Source organism: Rhyacophila brunnea, unplaced genomic scaffold, assembly GCF_057557595.1.
Source record: "Rhyacophila brunnea isolate RB1 unplaced genomic scaffold, BYU_Rbru_1.0 scaffold_18, whole genome shotgun sequence".
Classification (NCBI taxonomy): Eukaryota; Metazoa; Arthropoda; class Insecta; order Trichoptera; family Rhyacophilidae; genus Rhyacophila; species Rhyacophila brunnea.
The window spans coordinates 1,650,685-1,675,634 of NW_028232837.1; the positions used below are offsets into that span (position 1 = coordinate 1,650,685).

At 35.9% G+C, this 24,950-nt stretch overlaps 1 protein-coding gene across 1 annotated transcript in view; it reads right to left on the minus strand.

The window, feature by feature from the left end:
• The window catches only part of LOC147073096 (serine protease filzig-like), a 30,775-nt gene extending 11,937 nt beyond the window's left edge, over positions 1–18,838 (minus strand). Inside the window, exons 1-2 of the mRNA XM_085945598.1 lie at positions 18,287–18,838; positions 4,170–4,404 (exon numbers count right to left, since the gene is read on the minus strand). Coding sequence (XP_085801724.1) covers positions 4,170–4,404; positions 18,287–18,838 — 787 coding nt within the window. The remainder of the gene's footprint in view (positions 1–4,169; positions 4,405–18,286) is intronic.
• Positions 18,839–24,950: the final 6,112 nt, after the last annotated feature.

Here is a 24,950-nt window from a genome sequence, read left to right on the forward strand (position 1 = left end):
GTAGAATAACAGAAAAAGGTTACCTAAAGTCACTCCATAAAGCATGTACCTAAGGATCTTGGATGATTTGGCAGCGGGACAACTGGGCGCTACGCAATCGAATGAAATTAGAAAATACGTAGACGTTTGTGAATTATAGATAAGTACTTTTAAAATATATATGACATATTATTATTTATATTTAAATTACTATATTATTACTAGCTGACCCGGCAAACGTTGTTCTGCCATCTAAATTATTTCTAGTAAATATTTTGGTTGTTAAATAAAAATAACGAATGTATTGTAAGTGTGTTGGGATGAGATCTATGACAGAAAGAGGAATGGAGCACTGTAGACGATGACCGCCGATAACATATTCATTGTTTGATCTCTTAAAAGTTAAATGTAAAGTGAAAAAAAATTATAATTTTTTTATCCTAAAGTAGGAAAATGAAATAAAGAAAATGAAGAGCAATTGAGTGTACAATATTTTTTATCAGTCCGTCTTTAGCCAACACGAATAAGCTCGATGGTTTGCCCACGCGAGAACATGCCACGTACAATTGTCCGTGTGAAAAACATGGTGTGCCCAGATCTAAGCCGCAAACAGACATCGTTTGGCCTTGCGACTTATTGATTGTCATTGTGAATGCCAATCTAATAGGAAATTGAACGCGTTTGAATTCAATTGGCACGTCTGTAAGAATCATTGGAATTCGTGGCAGCAAAACATTTTCGGCTCGGAATTTGCTATTCAAAATGGTGGCTTCGATAATGTTTTTCATCAATTTTTTAATGACCAATCGCGTGCCATTGCACAGCCGTGGTGGGTTCAAATTCCGAAGTAAAATAACCGGAGATCCAACTTTCAGTCGTAGAAGGTGTGTTGACATGCCTGGTAAATCCAGTGAGTTCAAAAACTCTGTTGGATAATTTACAGCTTCGTTGACATCGCAAACTGTATCGATCGATTTGTATGATACCAAATCGCCTGGCAACGACTGCTGTATCTTGAAGTTTAAATCGTCAACGTCCACATTTTTTGCTGCCAACATAGGTCTTTCTGCTAGCCACGCATGATTTATGTATTGTGTGCGTACATCGGGAAATATGCGGTCAATGAGAGCATTTTGCGAATCAACGATTCTGCAGAAATTAGTGGGCAATTTTATGCATCCAGTATTTTCATAGACAGCAACTTTTCCATCGCCGATATCTAACAATTGGTTCGAGAATGTGTCAGCAGATGAATCTTGTAGCATTTGCACGCGCATGCTTATTTTTAGCTGGACTTTTTCAACATTACGCCACAGTGGCGATGATTTCAAAGCGTTGATCTCATCAGCGTACGTTGAACGTGGAATGATGGGAAGTGTTTATCTGAAATCACCTGAAAGGAGTAACAGAGTGCCGCCGAATAGTTTGTCGTTGTTTCTTATATCTTTGAGTGTTCTGTTCAACGCCTCAAGAGAATGTTTGTGTGCCATAGTGCATTCATCCCAGATGATAATTTTGCATTGTTTCAGCACTGTGGCCATGGACGATTGTTTTTTTATGTTGCACATTGCGTCTGGGTTATTATGAATATTCAGTGGCAGCTTAAATGCTGAATGAGCTGTTCTGCCTCCATCCAATAAAGTTGCTGCAATGCCAGATGATGCAACAGCCAATGCAATGCCATTATTTGATCGTATTTTGGCGAGAATTAGCGAAATGAGAAATGTTTTGCCAGTTCCACCTGGTGCATCAAAAAAAAAGAATCCACCTTGTCCCGCCAAAACTGCCAGCATAATGCGGTCGTAAATGATTTTTTGTTCATGAGTCAGTAGTGGGACATTGCGAGTAACAATCGCTGCCATTTCTGCAGTATCGTACTGCAGTTCACGATTCATTTCGGTGTCCATTAAATCAGAAGTACTTCGATTTGGCGAACTCATACCGAAATGACTGAGTGGTAAATTGGCAATGACAACGCAAAGATCCTCGATAGTAATCAATGCTTCATTGTACATAGCGTCACTGAATGGAATCGTTAGATCGTTGCACCGCGTACGAATTCGATGCAATATATCGTCAGTCATTGAATCTTTGTGCTTATCCCACAACGTGTCTGCTCGTCCCGGGAAACATGTAGTCAACACTATAGCGGATAGTAGACGAATTTGTGTTGCTGTACAGCCCAATGCTGCTTCAGCAAGCATATCGTCCCAGTGATTGTCGTCTTCGAGCAAGCCGAGTGCAAGGCATGCATCTTTATATGTTGGATACTGTTGCCCATTCACTTTGCGTATATCTTGGAATGATAATGAGCCGGTGACATTAACCAACAACAGTCGCAGATAGAAACACTCAATCTGCCTTGGATTGACTGTATATACTCGGCCCAAAGTGTTTGATTTGAATAGGCCGGGGCACACAACAATTGGTGTGCCTTGCTTGCGGGGCATCCATTTTTTGTTTGATTCCATGTGAAATAGCGAGGTACTTCGGAATAGAGTAATGTTCGTGCAAAGGCACCGAAAGTATCCGCACGATTACACAATTCGAAAAATTCGGTGAGTAGTTTTTGGTGGATTTATGGCACGCTCAAATGCTGTCTCGTTGGTGAAAAATACGCGCTGGCCGTTTTCAAGATGGACGGCTAAATGTATAACTGCTGGGTCCCGTTCATGAATTGGGAAACCAAAGATACGCCAGACAGCTTCATTGGAGCTGATGTACCGGCCAATTTGGTAGCGCATTATTTCGTCGTTGTCATTCAATCGAGGAGCACTCACATCGGTATTTTGAATTTGAAATACAGCCATATCGCTGCCTTTATTCACATACTTGCAAATGTATTTGATGCTCTTCACCGAACTGCAGAACTCAACATTAATATGAGCATTGAATGTTTTGCTCAGCAGAGGCGAATATGGTACCACCCAACGATTGTCAATGTCAATGTCTGCGTTGTTGATATTTAGCGTAAATGATTGTCCGCCATTATCAGTATTTCTTCGACGATATATTGGATATCCGTCGACATTTGTGATCGTGTCGTTGGTGAAATGTTTAGGAAAACGCTTTGTACATGAAATGTCAAAATAACGCGACGCTTCTCGTGAATTCTTCTCGGACATAGCGCCATCTGTCATTCAACAACATAAATAATTTCGTTCTGTTTGAAATACGAACGACGGTTCATTTGTTCATACAAAAATACTAAAATCGCGATTAAAAAATGGGAGGGTGGAAGTAGGAGGGTGAAAATTTTGGGTTATAGGTATTTTTTGATGCCAAATAAAAAAAAAATACAAAAAAAAAAATTGTCAAAAAAATAAAAGAAATTTTTTTCTGGATAGAGATACCCGAATCACCTAGCGGTATGAAATATACTTGTTGACCTATTCTCATACCTAACAATTATACATAAAAAAATTCATAAAAATTGGTCTAGCGGTTTCGGAGGAGTTCGACCACAAACATCGTGACACGAGATTTTTATATATATAGAGATTTAACACGTAAATAATGATTTAATTGTGCATATTATGTTTAAGTTCCAACGAAAAGAGAGTAATTCTCAATCCGCAATAAAAAATATTATGTTAAGAGAAAAATGAATTAAAACTACCAAGTAGATACCTAGTAGATAGAAACTGATTGAAATTCTTTGTCTACTTTCTGTATAAGACAGTACGGCGCCCAATTGTCCTGACGCCCAATTGTCCCATTCCCTATACCTAATCCTAATTTTATCACTGCCATGTCAATGTCTTGCGTACCTATTTAAAACGTTATTTAAATACTAAATTAATATTCAGTGAAGTCATCAAAATGATAAGACCATTTTCTAAATAATATGTACCTACCTATAGACAGGTAGTATGGCTCGATCGACATTTTATAATAGTTTATAGCTATTACGACCCTATATATTTATTTTTATATTTTTTTAGTCACAGCTAAGTGAAACGTTTTGTTGATTCAATTGTTACAATTAATGATGTGTGTATTGGTCTTCCATCCCTCATCCCTTAATCAATTCCTTCCTTAATAGGGAATCAAACAGTAGATAATAACTAATAGTTTTGGACACTCTTTCAAATTTAATGATCTCTGATTTCCAGATAGTGATGTACTTACCGACCCAAATGCCCCGCCTGGATTTGGGGAAGAACAATAGTAATTATGTAGGTACTTACTGCAATTCTCGCAATGCGAGGGTGGATGTAAAACTGGTGACGGTGTAGTTGTTGTGATACCAGCGATACTCCAAAGCCACTCCAGGAAGCTGTTCCTATCTCCTCCGGTCCCTCCAGTCCCTCCAGTTCCGCCAGAAACTCCAGAAACCGGACGACTTCCGGTTCCTGGCTTTCCAGGTTCATCGTCGCCGTGGTTCACCGGGATGGCTTTGTGAGGGTCCACCAAGTTTTCGATCTGGAAAAGAAGATTAGTTGAATATTTGGTTTTGTTATCGAAACAAAATTGAATACGTGTATTAAATAAGGCTCTAAGTACCAAAAAGTAGTATTGCCTGTAGTTACAAAATACCGAGTCATTGCAGTAAAATTTCATGATGCAGACATTTTGAAAAATGTAGTTTTACAGTGTGAATTAATCACGGCAGCTTCTATAATTTTAGGTAATAAGAAGTCGCAAGTGTCAACACACCATCGTCAGTTATTTTATATTGAATGCCGTTGACCACTGCAGTGCTACTTACACCATTATAAATAAAACACGCCAACGGACTTACAACATCGACAGGTTTAATTATTTTGCTGTATTTTTTTGACTTGCTTGAGGCACTTAGACTATAGTTGAAGTTATTGGCGTTGGTATGTAGAACATTTTTCTATAAAAATGTCAGTTTTTATGTTTTTGGTACTTAGCGCCTTAATAAATACACGTATTCATTAATAATGTAAGATGTAAACGTACTCACCCCTCTATTCGCGCCGTTTTTATGTTAATATTACTGCTACGTAGGTACATACTATTTCTATGATCCTTGCCCCCTCTTCTGTTGTGAATGTATACCTAATTGGTAATTTGAATGCTGTGACTAGTGCTTGTTATTTCTCGACATCCTTCGTTTCTCGAAATTCAAGTATTCTCGAATTTAAGAATGTTTTGGGTCTCGAGAATTCTCGAGAAATATCCGGCCCGAATTCCTGATCTTTTTTTAGTATTTCTTATTATTTTTTTTATTTCACCGGCGAATAAAAAAATACACTCCGATTTAAGACCAATAGTCTTTTCCCCCCAGGGTATTTAATGGTTTCCATTTCATTTTAATGTCGCCAGCTTTCTTTTTCCGTTTCAATTTCACTTTGTTTTATTTTTATTCCTCATGTGGTTCTACTATAATTTATCGAAAATAACGATTTGGAAAGGCTCATCGTTATAGGACGTCAAAAGGGTGACGCGAAGGGGTAGATTGCTTACAGTTTACACCATAGAGGTATTAAATAAAAAGAGTGGCAAGGAATCGGCTTTCTCATACAACTGAATGAAGCAGGCCAAGAATAGCCGACAACTTACGAGAAATAGCGAAGCGATAAATAAAATTCAGGGCATCACAGAGGATTTACTTTGTTCGTCATGACGTACCCACATAATATTATAATGATAACGTGGAAATTTGCCGCAACTTGATTACCAGCCCGCCTCACCATACTTTTTCTCCATACCAGCCTGCTTCACCATACTTTCATATAACCTGCCGCCCCTAGGTTTACACGATGGTTTGACCAAGTGAATGCTACGGGCCGCTTCTTACTATAGTAATAGTAGAATGCAGGGATACCTGGAGAGACGGTTCCATGACAAAACAGAACAACGATAAATATAACTATGACCTTTCAGGAAAAATATAAATTTAATATTGAAATTGTCCTATCTCTATTATGTTGATAGTTTTTTAACAGCACAGATTTTCAATACGCCATAATAAATCAAATTATATACCTAATTTCTGCATTCATAATCGCTAGAAAGCCTTAAATAAATGGGACTTTGCCGGTAAGCTTAGGATATCTCGTCTTAATCAATATAATATATTCAAATGATCGGGTGACTAGGTACAACGAAATAATGACCTAACCTAACCTAATATAACCTAAATAGATTCCACAAAAATTAATGTTTCATTTTTCCCCTGGCTGTTCTGTTTTGTCACTGTTCTGTTTTGTCATTTTCTGTTTTGTCATGTTCTGTTTTGTCCGGTTATCTAATTTACATACCCAGGTGCATGCCAATAAATTAAGGCGAATACTCCACATACCAAAGGCAAATGTAAATTATCAAAACAATGTCTCAAATTGCAAGCTTCGTATTTTCCGCTGGGTGCCTCTGGTAGGTGAAGTCTCACTTTAATAGGTTAGTAGATAGACCTTGCTGATTCAATAGAGTACCTACCTGCGGAAGTATGATATTATTAACATAATTTAACAACAATTGTGCATCGGTAATGCGATGTCATTACCATTACAGACAGATTACATTTTATGTAATCATCTGTCGATGTTTTCTAATAGGTACTAACCTATTTTATTTGCTAAATCGACAGAATGTCAAGGACAAGAATTATAGTATCTACCTACGGTGATAGCCCGAGATGAGGGATTCATGCCTAGGGGGTCTAGGACGATTTGTCGCCGGGACAACTGGACGCCACGCAATTCGAAAATAAATAGACGTTAGGTACTTATAGGTACTTTTAAAAAAAATATTTAATATTATTTGTATTTAAATTATTATATTATAATTTAATAGTTGGTGAGAATTTAAATATGCACACGTGAATAATGATTTAATCGTGCATATGTTTAAGTTCCAACGAAAAAAGATTTTTTTTATTTTTATATAGAGCCTTAGGCATGGTAATTCTCAATCCGCAATAAAAAAACACTATGTTAAGAGTGAAATGAATTACTACTAAGTAGTAGATAGGAACTGATTAAAATTCCTCGCCTGCGTTCTGTTTACGTGTATACGACAGTGCGGCGTCCAATTGTCCTGGCGTCCAGTTGTCCCATTCCCTGCCTAGTGCACTGCTTAGAGGTGGTAAGTAGAGAGAGGGAAGAGAATAAGACAATATTTGCAACTAGGTTTAGAGGAAAGGAAATTTTTCGGTTACAGTACTGGCAATGTATGCTTACTTCCTATAATTCATTTCCAAATGCCCAACAAGTGTTAAAATAAATAGAGAAAAATATAGTTAATTAAAATTATTAGCAAGTTCAAGTAAGTTACCACAGAAAATATCGGAGTGATCCGTGACGTCGGTTAGTAATTAAAGTAATAAATACTTTAATTTAGAATAAGAAGAATAATTTACTCAATTTGGAGAGAACTTATGAGCAGGTATTAAAAAGGCCAATAGTTAAAATTTGTCGCAATTAAGGCAGTCGTAGCATAGTGGTAATGCAGAGGGTTCGGACGCAGGTTCGATTCCTGCCGGGTGTCTTACTTTTTTCGAAAAGGATTTTCTCTATTGGCTATGTTTTCAGAATTATGTATGTTCAATAATTAGTATGGTACATTTTAAATTTTGTGAATTATTTGTTGAATAAAAGAAATAGTTAAGAAAAATATATATTTTATTTTAAAAGTATTGCCTCATAATGTGTACCTATACGTCAAAGACCTAGATAATCTTAATCTGGTTTTTACCTGTGAATATACCAACATTATAGAGCTAAATTAAAATAAGGTTAATAAGAAATAAATTAAAACAATTCTTCGTACAAGTCGGTTTATGGGAAGCAGGGCGGGAACCACGCCAATTTTCATTGTCGATTTTGGCAAAGTTCATGAATTCAAGAATGATAACCTAACCTAACCTAACAAATAATCCAGCATATCAGCTGTTTTCAAAATTTGTTTGCCGCTGGCATCCCTTAAACTTAAACCGACAAGAACCCAATTCTTCTTACATAACATGCCCAACTGGAATATACCAAATTAATAGGAGAGGTATCTACCTACGTGATGAAATTTGAATTGAAATTATAATCGAATTCAGTTCCATACTATTCCGTTTCAGTATTTTTAAGTCAATTTAAACATTAGTACAAAATGAGTAAACGTGCATAATTTAGGACTATATCAGTCGTATTCAAAGTGTGTGCCGCAGCACCTTAGAATGCCACAATCTTAATTCAATGTAAGATCATAATGAGAGATTCATATGCATCAATGACTGTTTTTTCGAGTGATAACAAAAATCATACTCATTTTTTTTCGCACAAGGAGTTGAATTCGGATATGAATTAACTGATAAACGGTCAATCACCTATCAACGCGTTTTAGAAAGCTGACAAAAATTGTCAAACGTAATTCTGAAGGAAAATTTTCAATTGGCTACTCAGAACATGCATTTTTAAGGTACCGTGCCATGAAAACATTTAACAACCACCGTTCTAAAGACTTTCTTTTGATCACGTTTGATTTTGTTAATTATCGATGAAAATTTAATTAACAATGAGAATTTTTGACAGCCCTGTGTGTAACAAATTGATTTAACGGTTTGCAAATTGAGACACCGATGAAAATACAATTAGGTCTAACAGTGGCGTTCGGTGGATAAGGTAAAAAGTATAACGATCGGCTTCATGAATCTATAATAACATTCAATTATATCAAATAATTTACTTTTTGCAGAATCGCAATAACAGTCCATACACTCAAACTCATTTAACAATGTATCCCAATATGGATATTGATAGTGTTAATTCGTTTGGCATGTACTTGCAGAATATTATTTTACTTTTATACGCCAACCCGCAGAAATACAAAATGCCAGGTGAAGAATGACACTTGACGCTAGTGTTACCATGTTAAAAAAATATCTTGCGGTGCCTGTGGAATCACGTATAATGACTTATAACGGAAACATAAGAGTATTATAATTAAATATTATTATGTATTTATAGTTATTGCATTTATAAAATGCAGTTGTCATTTTTTTGTCATCGTTTAACAATTATAAAATAATTTACCTAAACTATAGGAAAGAGAATTTTTAAATATGTTATTATTTTCAATAGAAATGATCTTAACTAAGGACAATGTTTCTGCATAGTGTTTTCTGCTAAGGAAATTTTAGTTATGACAAATGTTTCTGCATTCCGCTCTGAGATACTATATAAATTTAGTATTAGGTATATCACAATTATTGCTGTTCTTCAATAAAATACTGCATTTAGTATAATAATAAAAAACAGTAGTTTTTTCGATACAATACCAATATTGATACTTTCATTCGATAGAATATTGAAACTGTAAGTGTCAGTGGCAAAGGGTGGAGACAGGCTGTTAAGATCCAACATAAAAAGTGAACACTAAACTTTGTCAGTCAAACGTTTTTGTTTTCATTGAACTAAGACTACAATGTATTGATACTTTTTGTTTGTTTTTAAAATTCAATGAAATCCTGCCTAATCCAAGACAGAAGAATATTTTATTGACTATGGTTTGGCAAAGGAAAAGCATAATGAATTTAAAAAAAACTAACCAACACCATCTGTAATAATTATATATAAACAACGAAAACAAATGGTTTAGGCAGGGCTTAATAATTGAATTTTAAAAACTAACCAGCACCATTTGGAAATTGTATTAGTTCAATGAAAGTAAATAAAGTATGACTGACAAAGTTTAGTGTGCACTATTTATATAGAATCTTAACAGCCTACCTCCACCCCTTGCCACTGACACTTACAGTTTCGACTCACAAATAGACAACGTAGACAGGGAAGCGATAAATGATTTTAATGAAACTTCTTCTTCTTTTTCTTTCGACCATGTCCGATTCTAATAGGATCATATGGGCCTCCACAAAGTAGAGGTTTACATTGACAGATTTTTGTTTTTTACGAGAAATGGATGTCAGCCACTTGCTCAACCTATTAGGTCCATACCCTGACACACACAAATTGAAAAACAATATGCGTACTTGCCAGACCCAGGATTCGAACCTGGGACCCACGGCTTTATAATCCAACGCTTAAACTACAGATTGTTAAAGGGCCACGTGCCGTTTAACGTTCAAAGGTGAATAATTTAGAAGATTTTTGGTAATTAAGTTACACTAATACACACTAATTTGACATTAAATTATTCTGGATGAGAAGCCATACACATACAGGAATAGCCGGAAACGAGGATACTGAAAAATACGCTACATGTAAGCCAAGTCACAACATACAAATGACCTTCAACATACACGTACATAATTCAACCTAAATTATGTAAACTTAACGACGATACAATTTATTATACTTATGGAACAACGAACAGCAGATATATAACATTCGCCACAGGTTCAAACATTTCATCCACACTTAATCTCCGACACCACTCTTGCCAGGAGCATAACATACAAACTTACACATATACTAACCGGCCACGGAATACTGAAAACATATCTAAACAGATTAAATCTGGGGAGGGGGGACAGCTGTCTATGTGACGGCTACACGTCTCAAACAGTGTGGCATGCTATTAACGACTGCCCAATATGTACTAGAAAAGGAGCGAATGGCTTTCGGAGCTCTGTGTAAACAAGATAAATTGTTTTCCAAAAACCTCACGAAATACTAAACAACACAAGAACACTACATAAGACGATACTTAGAATAACTAGGGACAAGACGTGCAAGTCTGCGCTCTAAGTTTAAATACAATAATTCAATAATTCACTTATAAAACTGCATTACAATGTCTAAAAACATCGTCAATACCGTGGAAAATGTGGATTTGTTGTGTATTATAAGAAAGCAGTCAGAAATGATTGCCATTTTGTTAAAAAAGGTAGAATCAATCGAAAAAATTCTAACCGATCACCAAATTTATAATAAAAATAAATCAGTGTCAATAAAAACTGCAATTAAGCCCAGTGTAATTAAGCCCAGTGCAATAATTGTAGTTGACGCACCATATTGCCAGCGACATCGCCTACACCGGCAGCGCGTGCACTAGCGAAAGACACTGTTTGCTTCTCGCTCTCGCCTCCTGTGCCGGCACCGCGAACAACACCGCCACCAACCTATGCAAGGACGACACGGTCGCAATCGAAAATTAAAACAAAAATACTATGTGAAGGATCATATATTAAACCAGGGTCCAGTACCGTGCCAAATAATGTAGAAACATCTTCACAACCTCTAATAAAAAAACCGTGTGATAAGGCCTCAGATAAGACCTCAGCAGCAAAAACAAAAACAGACGACGGATGGGCTACCATTTCACGGAAACGCCGAGTCGCCGTACGTGGAAGTCTCGAAGGACGGGTTAAGCCAGTGATGAAACACTATCATTTTCACCCGTTTCACCGAGACACTACTAGCAATGATCTCCTGACATATTTAAAAAAGTTATGTACCGCTGAATTTACAGTAGTACGGATTAAATCAAGAGGGGACTACGCATCATTCAAGGTGGGTATCCCTTCTGACGTTACTGATACTGTTCTGAAGGCTGAAAATTGGCCACGTCACTCATTTATAAAGGAATGGGTGGCAAATGTGGAAACCCCGAGGTTACCAAGTAGCTGACTTCGGAATAGTAACCGCTCTAATGAGCTGTTTTTCTACTACCAAAATGTCCGTGGCTTGAGAACTAAAACTGTGGAGTTTTCGAGTGGCGTTTTGGTTGATGATTATGATGTCATAGCATTAACAGAAACGTGGCTCAATAACAGTGTTTTCAGTCATGAATATATTTATTATATAGTGAGTATACGGTCTTCAGAAGGGATCGAGACTCCGGAACAGGCCACCGGCAGGGTGGAGGCTGTCTTTTGGCAGTTAGAAATATGGAAGGGTTACGGGCCGAACGTTTTCATGTTTTGAAGACTCTTAATGAGGACCTTTGGGTAAAACTAACCTGTAACGGAGTGACCACGTATGTTTGTGTCGTGTATTTTCCTCCAGCGAGTGAATTGGAGATGTTTAAACTATTTGTTGGGAAAATGTTGTCTAGCGACATCTTAATTAGGGATAGAAGGATTATTGTAATGGGAGATTTTAACCTGAATTCAGCGCGCAGCAGTGAAAGGGTCAAGAGCGAACTCGAATTTCTGTGTGCTGTTTTTGGATTTTCCCAGTACAATGATGTTCCTAACTCTGCTAATGGGTTTCTAGACAGGATTTTTAGCAACGTTAAAATATCGATTTCGCGATGCATATCACCGATCGTACGAGAAGATGCGTATCACCCTACTTTATCTTTTTTACACGATTTTCGTCCAACTCTCATTCAGAGGACTAACATTCCCTCACACAGAATAAATCTGTAGAGGGGGTGGAAGTTTGAAGGGGGAAACTTCGATTTACTTTACTCATTTATGGGTGAGGTAGATTGGAGTGAGTTGTATGAAATTTGTGACGTAAATGACGCGGTACAGCACTTTTACAACATTATTTATAATATTTTTGACCAGTGTTTTACAAGGAAGTCGCCATGTCGTGGTGGAAGGCGATACCCGAGGTGGTTTTCTCGGGAAATTATCGGGGACATTAGGGTCAAACATTATTACCATAGAACTTGGAAGACTAAGCATATTCAGCAAGACTATGAAATATTTAGTCTTTATCGCTCAAGAGTGCGGCAAGCTGTTCGACTGGCCTATCGAGCGCATATAGAAACGGTAGAAAATTGCATCCGCGAAAATTCTAAATCGTTTTGGGACTATGTTAAATCTTTAAGAAGGGATGGTGGGTTTGCCATTTCAATGAGTTGGAAAGGCGAAGAGGTGACCGGATCTGGAGTGGCAGAGGCATTTGCCGGTCACTTTAGGTCTGTCTACGCAAGTAGTAGTCCGAATCTGGATGTTGCCTCAACGTCAAGAAAACCATCACGCGGTGCCCAATCTATTGATATCCTTCCGATTGATGTTGCTATTGTGTTTAGGTTCATTAAAAAGCTAAAGAACACACGATCTTTAGGGCCGGATAATCTCCCAACATTTTTTTTAAAGGGGTGTATTGATTTTGTCAAAGGCCCGCTTTCATATATATTTAATCTTGTGATGGAGACGGGTATCTTTCCCGAATTGTGGAAGATGTCAAAGGTTACTCCAATCCATAAGAGTGGTGCTGAGTCATCAGTGGAGAACTACAGGCCGGTGGCTGTTCTCTCGGCACCCGCAAAAGTTCTTGAGATGATCATGCATAACATGATTTATCCAAAAATTGAGTCATTTATAATGAATGAGCAGCATGGATGTAGAGTTGGCCGATCAACGGAAACTAACCTGATGGTATTTGTAGATTATGTGTCGTCAGCACTAGATAGAGGCCATCAGGTTGACTGTTCCTACAATGACTTCTCAAAAGCGTTTGACAGAGTCGATCACGACATCCTGTTGGAAAAACTCCAACTAATTGGATTGTCCGATCGTTTTCTGAAGTTATTCGGGAGCTATTTTAGGAATCGTCAACAATACGTATCGTATGGCGGTTATCAGTCACAGATGTTCAATACATTTTCTGGTGTCCCTCAAGGCTCAAACTTGGGGCCATTGCTGTTTACGATTTTTATAAATGACATAGCAATGGTCATTAAAAATGCTATGTTTTTGTTGTTCGCTGATGACCTGAAACTCTTCATGGAAGTTGTCACCTTGGACGATTGTCGTCAACTCCAACTTGATATAGACAATATATTAGATTGGGGCAGGCGTAACAAACTGGACTTCAATATTGAAAAATGCAATATTTTATCATTTACCAGAGCCTCGCGAGTATTATTTTTCCAATATTCGATGAATGGCAGAGTTCTTTCGCGAATACCATCTGTAAGGGATCTTGGCATTACGTTTGACAGTAAGCTGTCATTTAGTGGTCATATAGCTATCATTTGTAAAAAGGCGCTACAAATGTTGGGCTTCGTCTTGCGTACTTCCCGGGTCTTTTCGGATGTTACTGTATTAAAAATTCTTTATAATTCCTTAGTGAGAAGCCGGCTTGAGAGTGGGTCGATTGTTTGGGCCCCGCATCAGTTGAAATATGACCTTATGGTGGAGCGAGTTCAAAAGAAATTTTTGAGACTCCTTTATTTGAGGTTATATGGATACTATCCGTGGCTTTATCCAACTGACTTTCTCTTAGGTATGCTAACATACTGTAGTTTAAGTGCTAGAAGATATCAATATTTGGCCACGTATTTTTTTCGACTAATACGTGGTGTGAATGAGAACTCTGCCATTCTTGGTAATATTGACTTGTGTGTCCCTGATAACTATCTTAGAAATCGGGAGCATCAGTTGTTTGTTCTCCCGAGGAGCAGAACTAACCTGCCATTGGTGATGCCAATTGGTAGAGCAATAACTCTGTTCAACCAAATTGCTTCGGATGTTGATATATTCCATCTACGTGAGAATGAGTATAGGCGGACGTTATTTTATAAATTCTTAAAATAGGGTCTGCTCAACTCATCCGGTGTACTTCCTTGTACCTATATACTTCATATTTTTTGTATTTACACATTTATACTATAGAATAACTTAATATTGCATAATTACAATATTACATAATACTTTTTTAATAATATTTATTTGTTTCTAAATGTCATGTTGTGAACGTCTTAAACATATAATTTGTAATGTCCACAATATGTAAAATAAATTAAAATTGAAATAAATTAAAATTAAAATTGAAATTGAAATCTAATTTTGGCTATTAAAGAAATAAATGGAGAAACATAATGATGCATTACATAATACAGACTTGTTCTAAAATCCTAATGGATTAACAGGATTAGTTTGTACGAGAAAGCAAGGGAGTGGTTAACAATGAATTATTAAAAATTCTGTAAATTTTATGGGATCATCATCAGCCTGAATCTATCCACTGCTGGATGAAGGCCTCTCCAAGCTGATTCCATTTCTCTCGGTCCTGTACTTCCGCAGAACTTTATCATCTCATCGATCCAGCGGCCTATAGGTCTACCTTGCGGGCGTTTTGTACCTCTTGGATACCACTGGATGACTAAATTTGTCCAACGATTGTCCCTTCTCCGAGCTATGTGTCCAGCCCATTTCCATTTGAGGTTTTTTGCGTACTCTATTACATCGCAAACTCTTATCTGTCTCCTTATCGACTCATTCCTCTTTTTGTCCTTTCGCGTTATGCCCAGCATGCACCTCTTCACACCGCGTTATATTATGCTAAATGAGGAAAGCATTTTTTTTATCCCACTGAGAGTTTTACAAGACACGCTACTGAACAGGTAAGACAGTAATAAATTCAGGTGAGCGAAAGAGGACGCGGAGGCGAGTGCTAGAATTGAGGTATCAATTTGTCATAGTGCCTCGTGCTGGCATCAGGAGGTCGACACGATGGAAAAAAATCGATCGTCTTTTGTTGTTGTCGGAATTCGTAAAAAAATAAAAAAAGTGCGGGCGATACACCGTTATTGTAGGATGTCCATGGGTTAAGTTTTTTTGGAATCGTCCTTGATGCATTTAAATAATGTCAGAATTGCAGACACCAAACACGATTTACCCAATTAATGGCGAATCAATTCAATGCGTGGTCAATATAAATATTTAGAGACATCTGTCAATGAGAAATTGATGCTGTCTCAAGAAATAAAAACGAGATTTGAGATAGCAAGTAAAGTCTTTTTCAAAATGAGACGCCTCCATCGAGACATTAACCTTCAATCTGATTTTAATTCAATTCAATTTGTAGACTATTGTAGACATTAAAAATTATAAGTTTAAGACGTTGACAACATGACATGAAAAACGATAAAAAGATAACATAATATAAACATACAAAATCAGTGAAAATACAATTACACCTCTATAGAAGTTCAAGAAAGTACACCGAGTTTGCTAAGGAGACCCTATTTTAAGAATTTATAAAATAGCGTCCACCTAAACTCACCCTCACGCAAGTGGAATATATCAACACCCGAATCAATTTGGTTGAACATAGTTATCGCCCTCCCAATTGGCATTACCGGTGGCAGGTTGGTTCTGCACCTTGGGAGAATAAACAACTGATGCTCTCTATTTCTAAGATAGTTATCAGGGACACACAGGTCAACACTTCCCAGAATGGCAGAGTTCTCATTTATACGTATGGTACAACACCAGAAAATTAGAGTACCAAATTTTATAATGAGAGGAAAATGGGACAACGTTCATTAACTTAATTCCGAGTCTGGCAAATTCACATATTGTTTTTCAGTGTGTGTTTGGACCCAGAGTGTGGACCTAATAAGTTGGGCAAGTAGTTAATATCCATTTCTCGTAAAGATAAAAATTTGTTAATATATCCCACACTTTGTGAAGGCTCATAATATGATGTTTTTATAAATGAATACCATGTTCATCATAAAATGGAAATTGAAAAGAAATTATTAGCTGTAAACAAAGTAGAGAAGCCACGGCCTGAATATAGTTGGCCTTGGGATGGCACAACAAGCAGAATATTAAATACGGTCTCATTCGGATAGTGAATTATTGGAATCGTCTTCTTGATACATAATCATTATCTCCCCATGGATATCATTAGGAGCAGAATAATAGATATCGTCGAACTTTGTTGGCAATTGATTGCCGGAGTATCGAACTGGAAATCGGCGACTTTGGGTAGGGTAGAGTTAAATCTAGCGTTTTTGATACCGCAAAAAAACCATGAAAGAGTTAGAATATTGCTCCAGATTTGTTTGGAAATCAACGTGCTTGTCTTTTGTATCTAATGCCGTGTCCACACTGGCAACAAGTTGCTGGCAACCTCCTTTAATTTCGATTAAAATATTTTTTGGTCAAACAAATTTTGATAATTATCGTGAAATTTAATGATGTTGCCAGCAAATTGTTTCCAGTGTGGACTCGGCATTATGTCTCTTAAATGTAACATTAAATAATTATTAAGTAATGACGAAATTTTCTACTTGCATTCATTTTTAGTTATAGTTTTCTTCAATTCTTTTATTGTGAAAAAATTCTGACTTATTGTCTTAAAATGCTAATTCTCGACCATTTAATATTTTGAGAATAGCGTTTTTTCTGCGAATCAGACCTCTGTCTGGCATATTTTTGTGACGGACAGTTGGCCACATTGGCTGTGCCACGTGATTAAGCATGCAGTAATTTTATTAATCCTACTATCGTTTGTGCCTACATTATGCATTAGCATGAGCCTTCATGCTAATAATGCATAAGGAAATATTTCTGATAGTTGCTTTAATAGCTTACAATGCTTGATGAAAACAATTGATTCTCATTAAACTGTTTAGGATATTAAATTTTAACAATATATGGACACCCTAGTTTACAGTGATCTGTCACTGATTGTGTTAATTGGTGTAAAATTGAATGAATAACATTTTATCGAACACCGTTTAGTGTAGCCATCTTTATTAAATTAAAACATTATCTGCAATTTTCACAAATTATCGACAACTGGTATTAATTTCTAACAAAGATAATTATTCGATTAACAGAGAATAGACTTTGACATATTAAGACATGTTGCGATATTTCATTTCAAGCTTCATTTACGTGAAATACGGAAATAAAGAATAGTCAGATATACAAAATAAATAAATTAGATTTGATTTTTTTCTAATCAATGAGATATACAACGGTTGGGTCTAGGCGCGCGCTTCTCTACCCAGCCGCTCATTTTATAAGAATATGCAGCCGATGCCTTTAGATACATACGTCAGTATCGCACTCGACTGAGAGCTCGAGTGAGCCCACGAAATAGACAACGCTTACACGTAGGCACTTGCCCATTTTACCTCACCTCACCACTCCACCGCTGCTATTTGAACACATTATCAACTTACTCGTGAGCGTTGCAAGCGGTGCATTATTTTGTATTAATTTTATCTTCAACTACTTTAATAATTTTGAGATATTATGAGATCAATCTCAAAAATGTCACCAGCAATCTAGAGCCTATCTCTTGTGAAAGTTTCATTAATATCCGTGCAGTAGTTTTTTCGTTATAACGAAACAAACAGAAAGACAGCAGATTATAAAACTATATTTTGTGCTTAGGTATCATGGAAATCAAAACGCTGACCAAAATGCAAATATTTCGAAATTACTGATATATACATATTTTTTATTATTAGTATATATGACAGTTGTATAATATAATATAGAAAACAGGATTGACAAAACCGTAATATACCGGATTCTGATTTTAATATTATGTACTATTAGTAATCAGATTCGAAGCAGTCCTATTATTTTGATTTTTAAATAATTATTTGGATTGAAAACTTGTTATATATTTTTTATATTTTTACTTAAGAATGACGTAAAAAGGATTCACTTGTTCCTCACCTGAGATTTCAAAAGCAGCATCGCTTTATCATGGTCGTTTTCCAAAGTCACTCGCGAAGGTGTCTCAAATTTGGCGGGAAAACCAGACTGCTTCTGCCTCAAGACACCAGAATGAACAGACAACTTATCACCAATCCCGGAATCCAACTTCGCTAAAAGCTCAGCAAAAGAAGCTTTCTCGGAATACGAAGTGAACTTATCAGACGAAGGAAAATTGGTCAACCTTTCTGATAGACTAGACTTAGATTTGACATCATTTGATTCGGAAGAAATAGCACTTGCTTTCAATGCGTCGAAATTGTTATTTTCTTCTGTGTTTTTTATAATCTCTTGAATTTTAGTTATAATTAGTGATTCACCTAAATTTTCCGCGTCTCTTTCAAAGTCACTTGTTAATTTTTCTGGAGATTCATTATTATTTTTTGGTATTAATGATTTAATCTGTATTCTTTCTTCGGTGTGTTTATCGGGCACGCCAGAAGCGTTTTGGCAGATCGCGGTTATAAAAAAGAAAACGGCCAGTGCCCGAGCGAGGGTATGACGTCCAGCCATGGCGGCGTTTGACGGTTGACTGACAGACAGATCGAGTATCGTCCTCTTCTTGTCAGTTGGCCGCTTGGACCTCTGTCTCCTCTGTGAGGACGCGAGTCTGCCGCAGCAGTTATAACAGGGACGTGGCCCGTATGGTTGGTGTTTAATCGCGGAATGCTGGGATGCCCTGCTTAATGAAATGATAAACCGATCGGAAAATGGAAACGAGGTCTAATAAAACGTTAACAAGTACAATGAAAATTGAATTGCAGTTATAAAAAACACAAACTAAAAATCATTTTAAATTAACATATAATAAACATTTACACTTTTTTCTATTGGGAATTTGACACTATTTATATTACGTCACTTTGAAGAACTACCTATTTAAAATAGTTAAATATAAGTAGTACTTAAGTATGAAAAATCAAACATGTATTTAAATACTAACTTTTTTGTATAGATATTAAAGTATATTAACTGAAATCTTAATGTTCCATATACATTACTAAACACATTTTAATGATAATTTTCGTTTATAAACAATACATTTGATGATATTCCGGATATCCTTTAATTAGAATTATTTAGAACAAGGTTATAATTATGATTTAAAGTAGATACCTATACCTTATTAAATCCTGGACTATTTTTTTGTAGTTCTGCGAATCAAATACGGACGTATTATAAAATTCATGTAAAATAATAGCAAATATATAATATTTTGAATCGAATTATACAGTATAGCGCCTGTACACGTGCATGGATTTACTGTCGGCAATAGTGCTTATTTTAAAATATCGTGACAATAACTGTTTATACGTAAAAGTGCTGAATGTCTCTCCAATCTCATTCTTCCAGAGTAAGCGAGACGCGATGTTGTCATTTTATAGTACTATTTTGACAGGACGTATTGAAAATAGATTGACCTCAAAATGAGTAGTTCGTTTTTTTACCGGCAAGTTCGCCATTATCGTTCTACTGCACATAAAAAATCAGAACAATTCAAAAGCTTCCAAACTTGTTTGATTCATGCACGCAATCATGCCAACTGCAGGATAATAGGTAAGTACATGTTCTTACTGTGCACAGTAAATCCATACACGTGTAAATGGCGTATTAGTTTTTTACGGTGTTGAGTCATGGACCCTGAGGGCAAAGGAGCGGAAGGCATATGATGTCTTCTAAATATGGTGTTGGCGCCGAATGTTTCGTAATGTTTCTTGGACAGAGCACAAGACGAACCAGTTAATCATCCAGAGACTACAAATAAAGGAACGGTTCTCGATAATATCTTTCAAACGTGTTATACAGCTTTTTGTACATATTGTTCATCGCGGACCGAATAACCTGAAGAGACTGGTGGTTTTGGATAGTAGATGAAGAGCGTTGGGAAGGAGCTGACTAGGGACAGCCTTCACTCTGTCCTGATAGAAGCAGAGGATCGAGATAGGAGGAAAGTCTTGCTTGATCCAAAGATGACAGAATTACTAGGTGGTCGCGAGGGAACAACCAAGAAGAGAAGAGTTATCTGAGTAGTAAAATAATCATACAAGATATCGAAAAATGTTAATTAATCTAATACCCCGTTCTCATGTGGAGATTTTTGTCGTTTAACCGTCAGCTGAATGTTGAACAAGAAAATGTATTCCCACAAATCGATAGAGTCGTATCAAGATAGCGTCAAGTTGCTTTGTTAAGTTACGAACTAAATAAAATATTGTTGATATAGCTTAAATTGTCAAACCAAATTTATTTATTTAATATTTATAATGAACATAACAAATTATAAATTCAAAGCGTTCACGACATGACATAAAATAAGTGTTCACTATTTTTAAAATAAAAATACAGAGAAATGTGTGTTAATAATACAATAAGTAATAAATATCGTTTTTAGCTAAAACAGTGTCAAATAATGTTTATTTATGTAGTGTTTAAGAAAACAGAAACATTGTGGACATAACAAATCTAAATTCAAGACGCACACAATAGGAGATTTACATTATAACAAATAATATTACCCTCACAAGAGAGAAGAAGAGAATATAACAAATAATAATAATAAAAAAATATAAATAAAAAAACCCTACTTAATAAGTACAATTTTATACAGAAAAATAAAATTTCGAATACAGAGCACGTCACCGAAAATACATACATATTTAGGGAGCGCATTGACTAGTCTTGCACCCTTCACTGTTTGTAAGTCGAGACAAGTTTGACATGCCGATGCGGGTTGTTATTACCTCGGTTACTTGACTAGGCAACCAGTTAACTTGAATGATGATTCCTTGTTGAACTATTAATAGTAGAAAGAGTCTTAACTTCCTTCAATTCAACTTGCAAGTTGATCAAATTTGTTGAAATGTGGTTCTCACTAATAATTATCAATTGATGTTCAATTGTCATTCAACACACTGATCAACGAAAAAAATCACCTCGTGAGAATACGGCATTATTTGAAGGCGTCCCCGGAAAAGGGGTCTATATGCAAAAACAAAATTGTTCAGGAGAGGAAAAAAACGTTTTATTCGATCATAAGGAGTTTTGGAGTATATCTGTGATAATAATTACGTTCTTGAAAACACTCTTTATCATTGACATTTTTTTTTATTATTTTGGATAATAAAATAATCATAAAGACCCTTTTCTAAGGTAAGCATTTTAGTGTTGCTAATATCTCAAAAAGTGTGGCAGTTAAAATAATAAAGCTTTCCAATATCGTGAGCAATGCTATATAGTCCCGTTTTAGTCAATAAAATCACTTTTTGACATGATATATTATAATACAGACCCCTTTTCCGGGGACGCCTTCATTTAAGTATATAGGCGCTTAAAATGTTGAGCTTTGTCATAGGTACTTCCCGGGTCTTTTCAGATGCTACGGTATTAAAACTTTTATTTAATTCTTTAGTTCGAAGCAGATTTGAAGTGGGTCTGTTGTTTGGGCACCGCATCAGTTGAAGTATGGCCTTATAGTGGAGAGGGTACAGAAGAAATTCTTGAGACTCCTTTACTTGAGGTTGTATGGAGACTATCCGTGGCTTTATCCAACTGACTTTCTCTTAGAGCCGAGCCACACCGGGCGACTCTGGTCTCGAGACCAGTCGCCGAGACCAGGCCGATGTATACTTGCTTGCGCGACCAGGTGTGGCATGGCCCATATAACTGCATACATCGGCCTGGTCTCGGCGACTGGTCTCGAGACCAGAGTCGCCCGGTGTGGCTCGGCTCTTAGGCATGCTTACATACTGCAGTCTGCAATTTAGAAGAAATCTTTATTTAGCTACGTATTTTTTTCGACTTATACGAGGTATTAATGAGAACTCTACCATTCTGGGCAGTGTTGACCTGTGTGTCCCTGATAACTATCTTATAAATAGAGACCATCAGTTGTTTATTCTCCCAAGGTGCAGAACCAACCTGCCACTGGTAATGCCAATTGGGAGGGCGATAACTATGTTCAACGAAATTGCTTCGGGTGTTGATATATTCCACCTACGCGAGAATGAGTATAGGTGGACGTTGTTTTATAAATTCTTAAAATAGGGTCTGCTTAAGGGGGGACGTGCTCGTCGAAGGTCAAAATTGAGTTTTTATTGTATTTTCAAACCATGATCCTGGACACTCCTTAAACGTTGTAGATAATCTATTTATATGATTTTGAAGCCTTATTATCCTTTATAGTTATTTTAAACATTTGATGACTGCATAAAGTATTTTTGTTACATAAAATAGTATTCTTTTAAACCTCTCGCTCTAATGTTTTAGAATATAGTCATATTTCGGTACATAACTGTGCAGTGGTGTTAAGATTTTTTACATTTATTAATTTTTAAACGCATTTATAAAACCATTAGTATAATTTATTACGAGATAATTTTTGTAAAATATTCACGATAAAAAATTATATTGATAATCTCTGTGATCCCAAATTTGACAAGAATTAGGCATTTTATTATTCAAAAAATCGGCAAGATTAACACATTTGAAAATGATTCTAAAGATACTTATTATAAGCTATGTTTTTGACCATTCAAGTGTGATAAACATCTTATGAATAATGATTGCTTTATAATAATTATTGACCTAAGAAGAAGGTAGTGTTTTTTTGAAATACGCCATTTCTTTTGTCATTCCCCAGTGGTTAAACTACAACATACGGCCGTAGCCATAAATTGACAAACTATAATTTAAGTAGGGAGTAAAATGATGTTAACGCGCGTGTTACCAATGTACCTAACCGATTTTTTTTAAATTTTTTTTTAAACGGTACATGTTCAAACACGCGCGTCAATATCATTTTACTCCCTACTTCAATTATAGTTTGTCAATTTATGGCTACGGCCGTATGTTGTAGTTTAACCACTGGGTAATGACAAAAGAAATGGCGTATTTCAAAAAAACACTACCTTCTTCTTAGGTCAATAATTATTATAAAGCAATCATTATTCATAAGATGTTTATCACACTTGAATGGTCAAAAACATAGCTTATAATAAGTATCTTTAGAATCATTTTCAAATGTGTAAATCTTGCCGATTTTATGAATAATAAAATGCCTAATTCTTGTCAAATTTGGGATCACAGAGATTATCAATATAATTTTTTATCGTGAATATTTTACAAAAATTATTTCGTAATAAATTATACTAATGGTTTTATAAAGGCGTTTAAAAATTAATAAATGTAAAAAATCTTAACACCACTGCACAGTTATGTACCGAAATATGACTATATTCTAAAACATTAGAGCGAGAGGTTTAAAAGAATACTATTTTATGTTACAAAAATACTTTCAAATGTTTAAAATAACTATAAAGGATAATAAGGCTTCAAAACCATATAAATAGATTATCTACAACGTTTAAGGAGTGTCCAGGATCATGGTTTGAAAATACAATAAAAACTCAATTTTGACCTACGACGAGCACGTGGGCCGTTAACTCATCCGGTGTACTTCCTTGTAAGTACCTATCTAATTTATCTACTGATCTATCTCTTTTTTTATGTAATACTGTTTTATATATCTTTGTTTCTAAATGTCACGTTGTGAATGTCTTAAACTTATAATTTGTAATGTCCACAATATGTTAAAAAAATAAATAAATTGAATTAAAATAATATTACAGTTTCTTAATTTGTAAGCCTGAAATTCGTATGGGTATTATGCGCAGTTCCAATTTCAAAAACTCAATTTTGAAATAAAATTATGACATGACAGATCAATGTGACAGATGAACAAAACATAAAAACGCAATCCTGTTGTTTGTATTACGCACTGAAAATATTGTTGTTAATAATTCAATTATTATACGTGAATACTGAACGCGGATCCTTAAAATAACGAGAAACATTTAGAAAAGAATGAAAGATATGTATTGAAAGAAGTCTTAGAAGTCATTCTGGTCATTTTGATGACTGCAATAACAAGGTACCTATTAGTATTGTGCTAGTAGTAATAAAAAACATATTCCTTGGAAGTGATGAATACATGATGACGGGTTATGGTACCAACTATACTAGGGTGACTTAAGGTAATATTTTTATGTTATTTTACACGAGACGAGTTCATAAATAATTATCATAGAAGCCAGCATATTTTTTTTAATAATTTATAAGAATTTAGATATTATTTCGTACATCCTTGGACGAGCTTTCCACTTAGTACTGAAACAATGTTTCCTTGTATGCCAGAGATGCGTATTTTTATTATGAAGTATTCTTTTTCTTTCACCCTGTCACTACCCAGTATTGGGGCATAGGGCAAGCACAAGTTCGCGCCACTTTCCTCGATCCATCGCCAACTCTTGCGCCTCCAGCCATTCCAGACCTGCAGCGCATAGATCAGGTGAGGGAGGGCCGAAGTGTCGCATTCTTTGCGGCATCCGGAACACATGTTCCAGCCACGTAAAACATTTCTTCGTGATTACCTCAATCACCGAAGTATGCTGTGTCTGCTCACGAATTCGGGTATTTCTAACGCGGTCGTACTAATGTACCCCTAAAATTACAACCTAATTAATTCGTAACTTAACACATTAATTGTCTTTACTGTTATTATTTTATTTGTGAAAGAAGAAATAACAACATAAGTATTATAATAATATTGTAGATTGTTTTGTTTTTT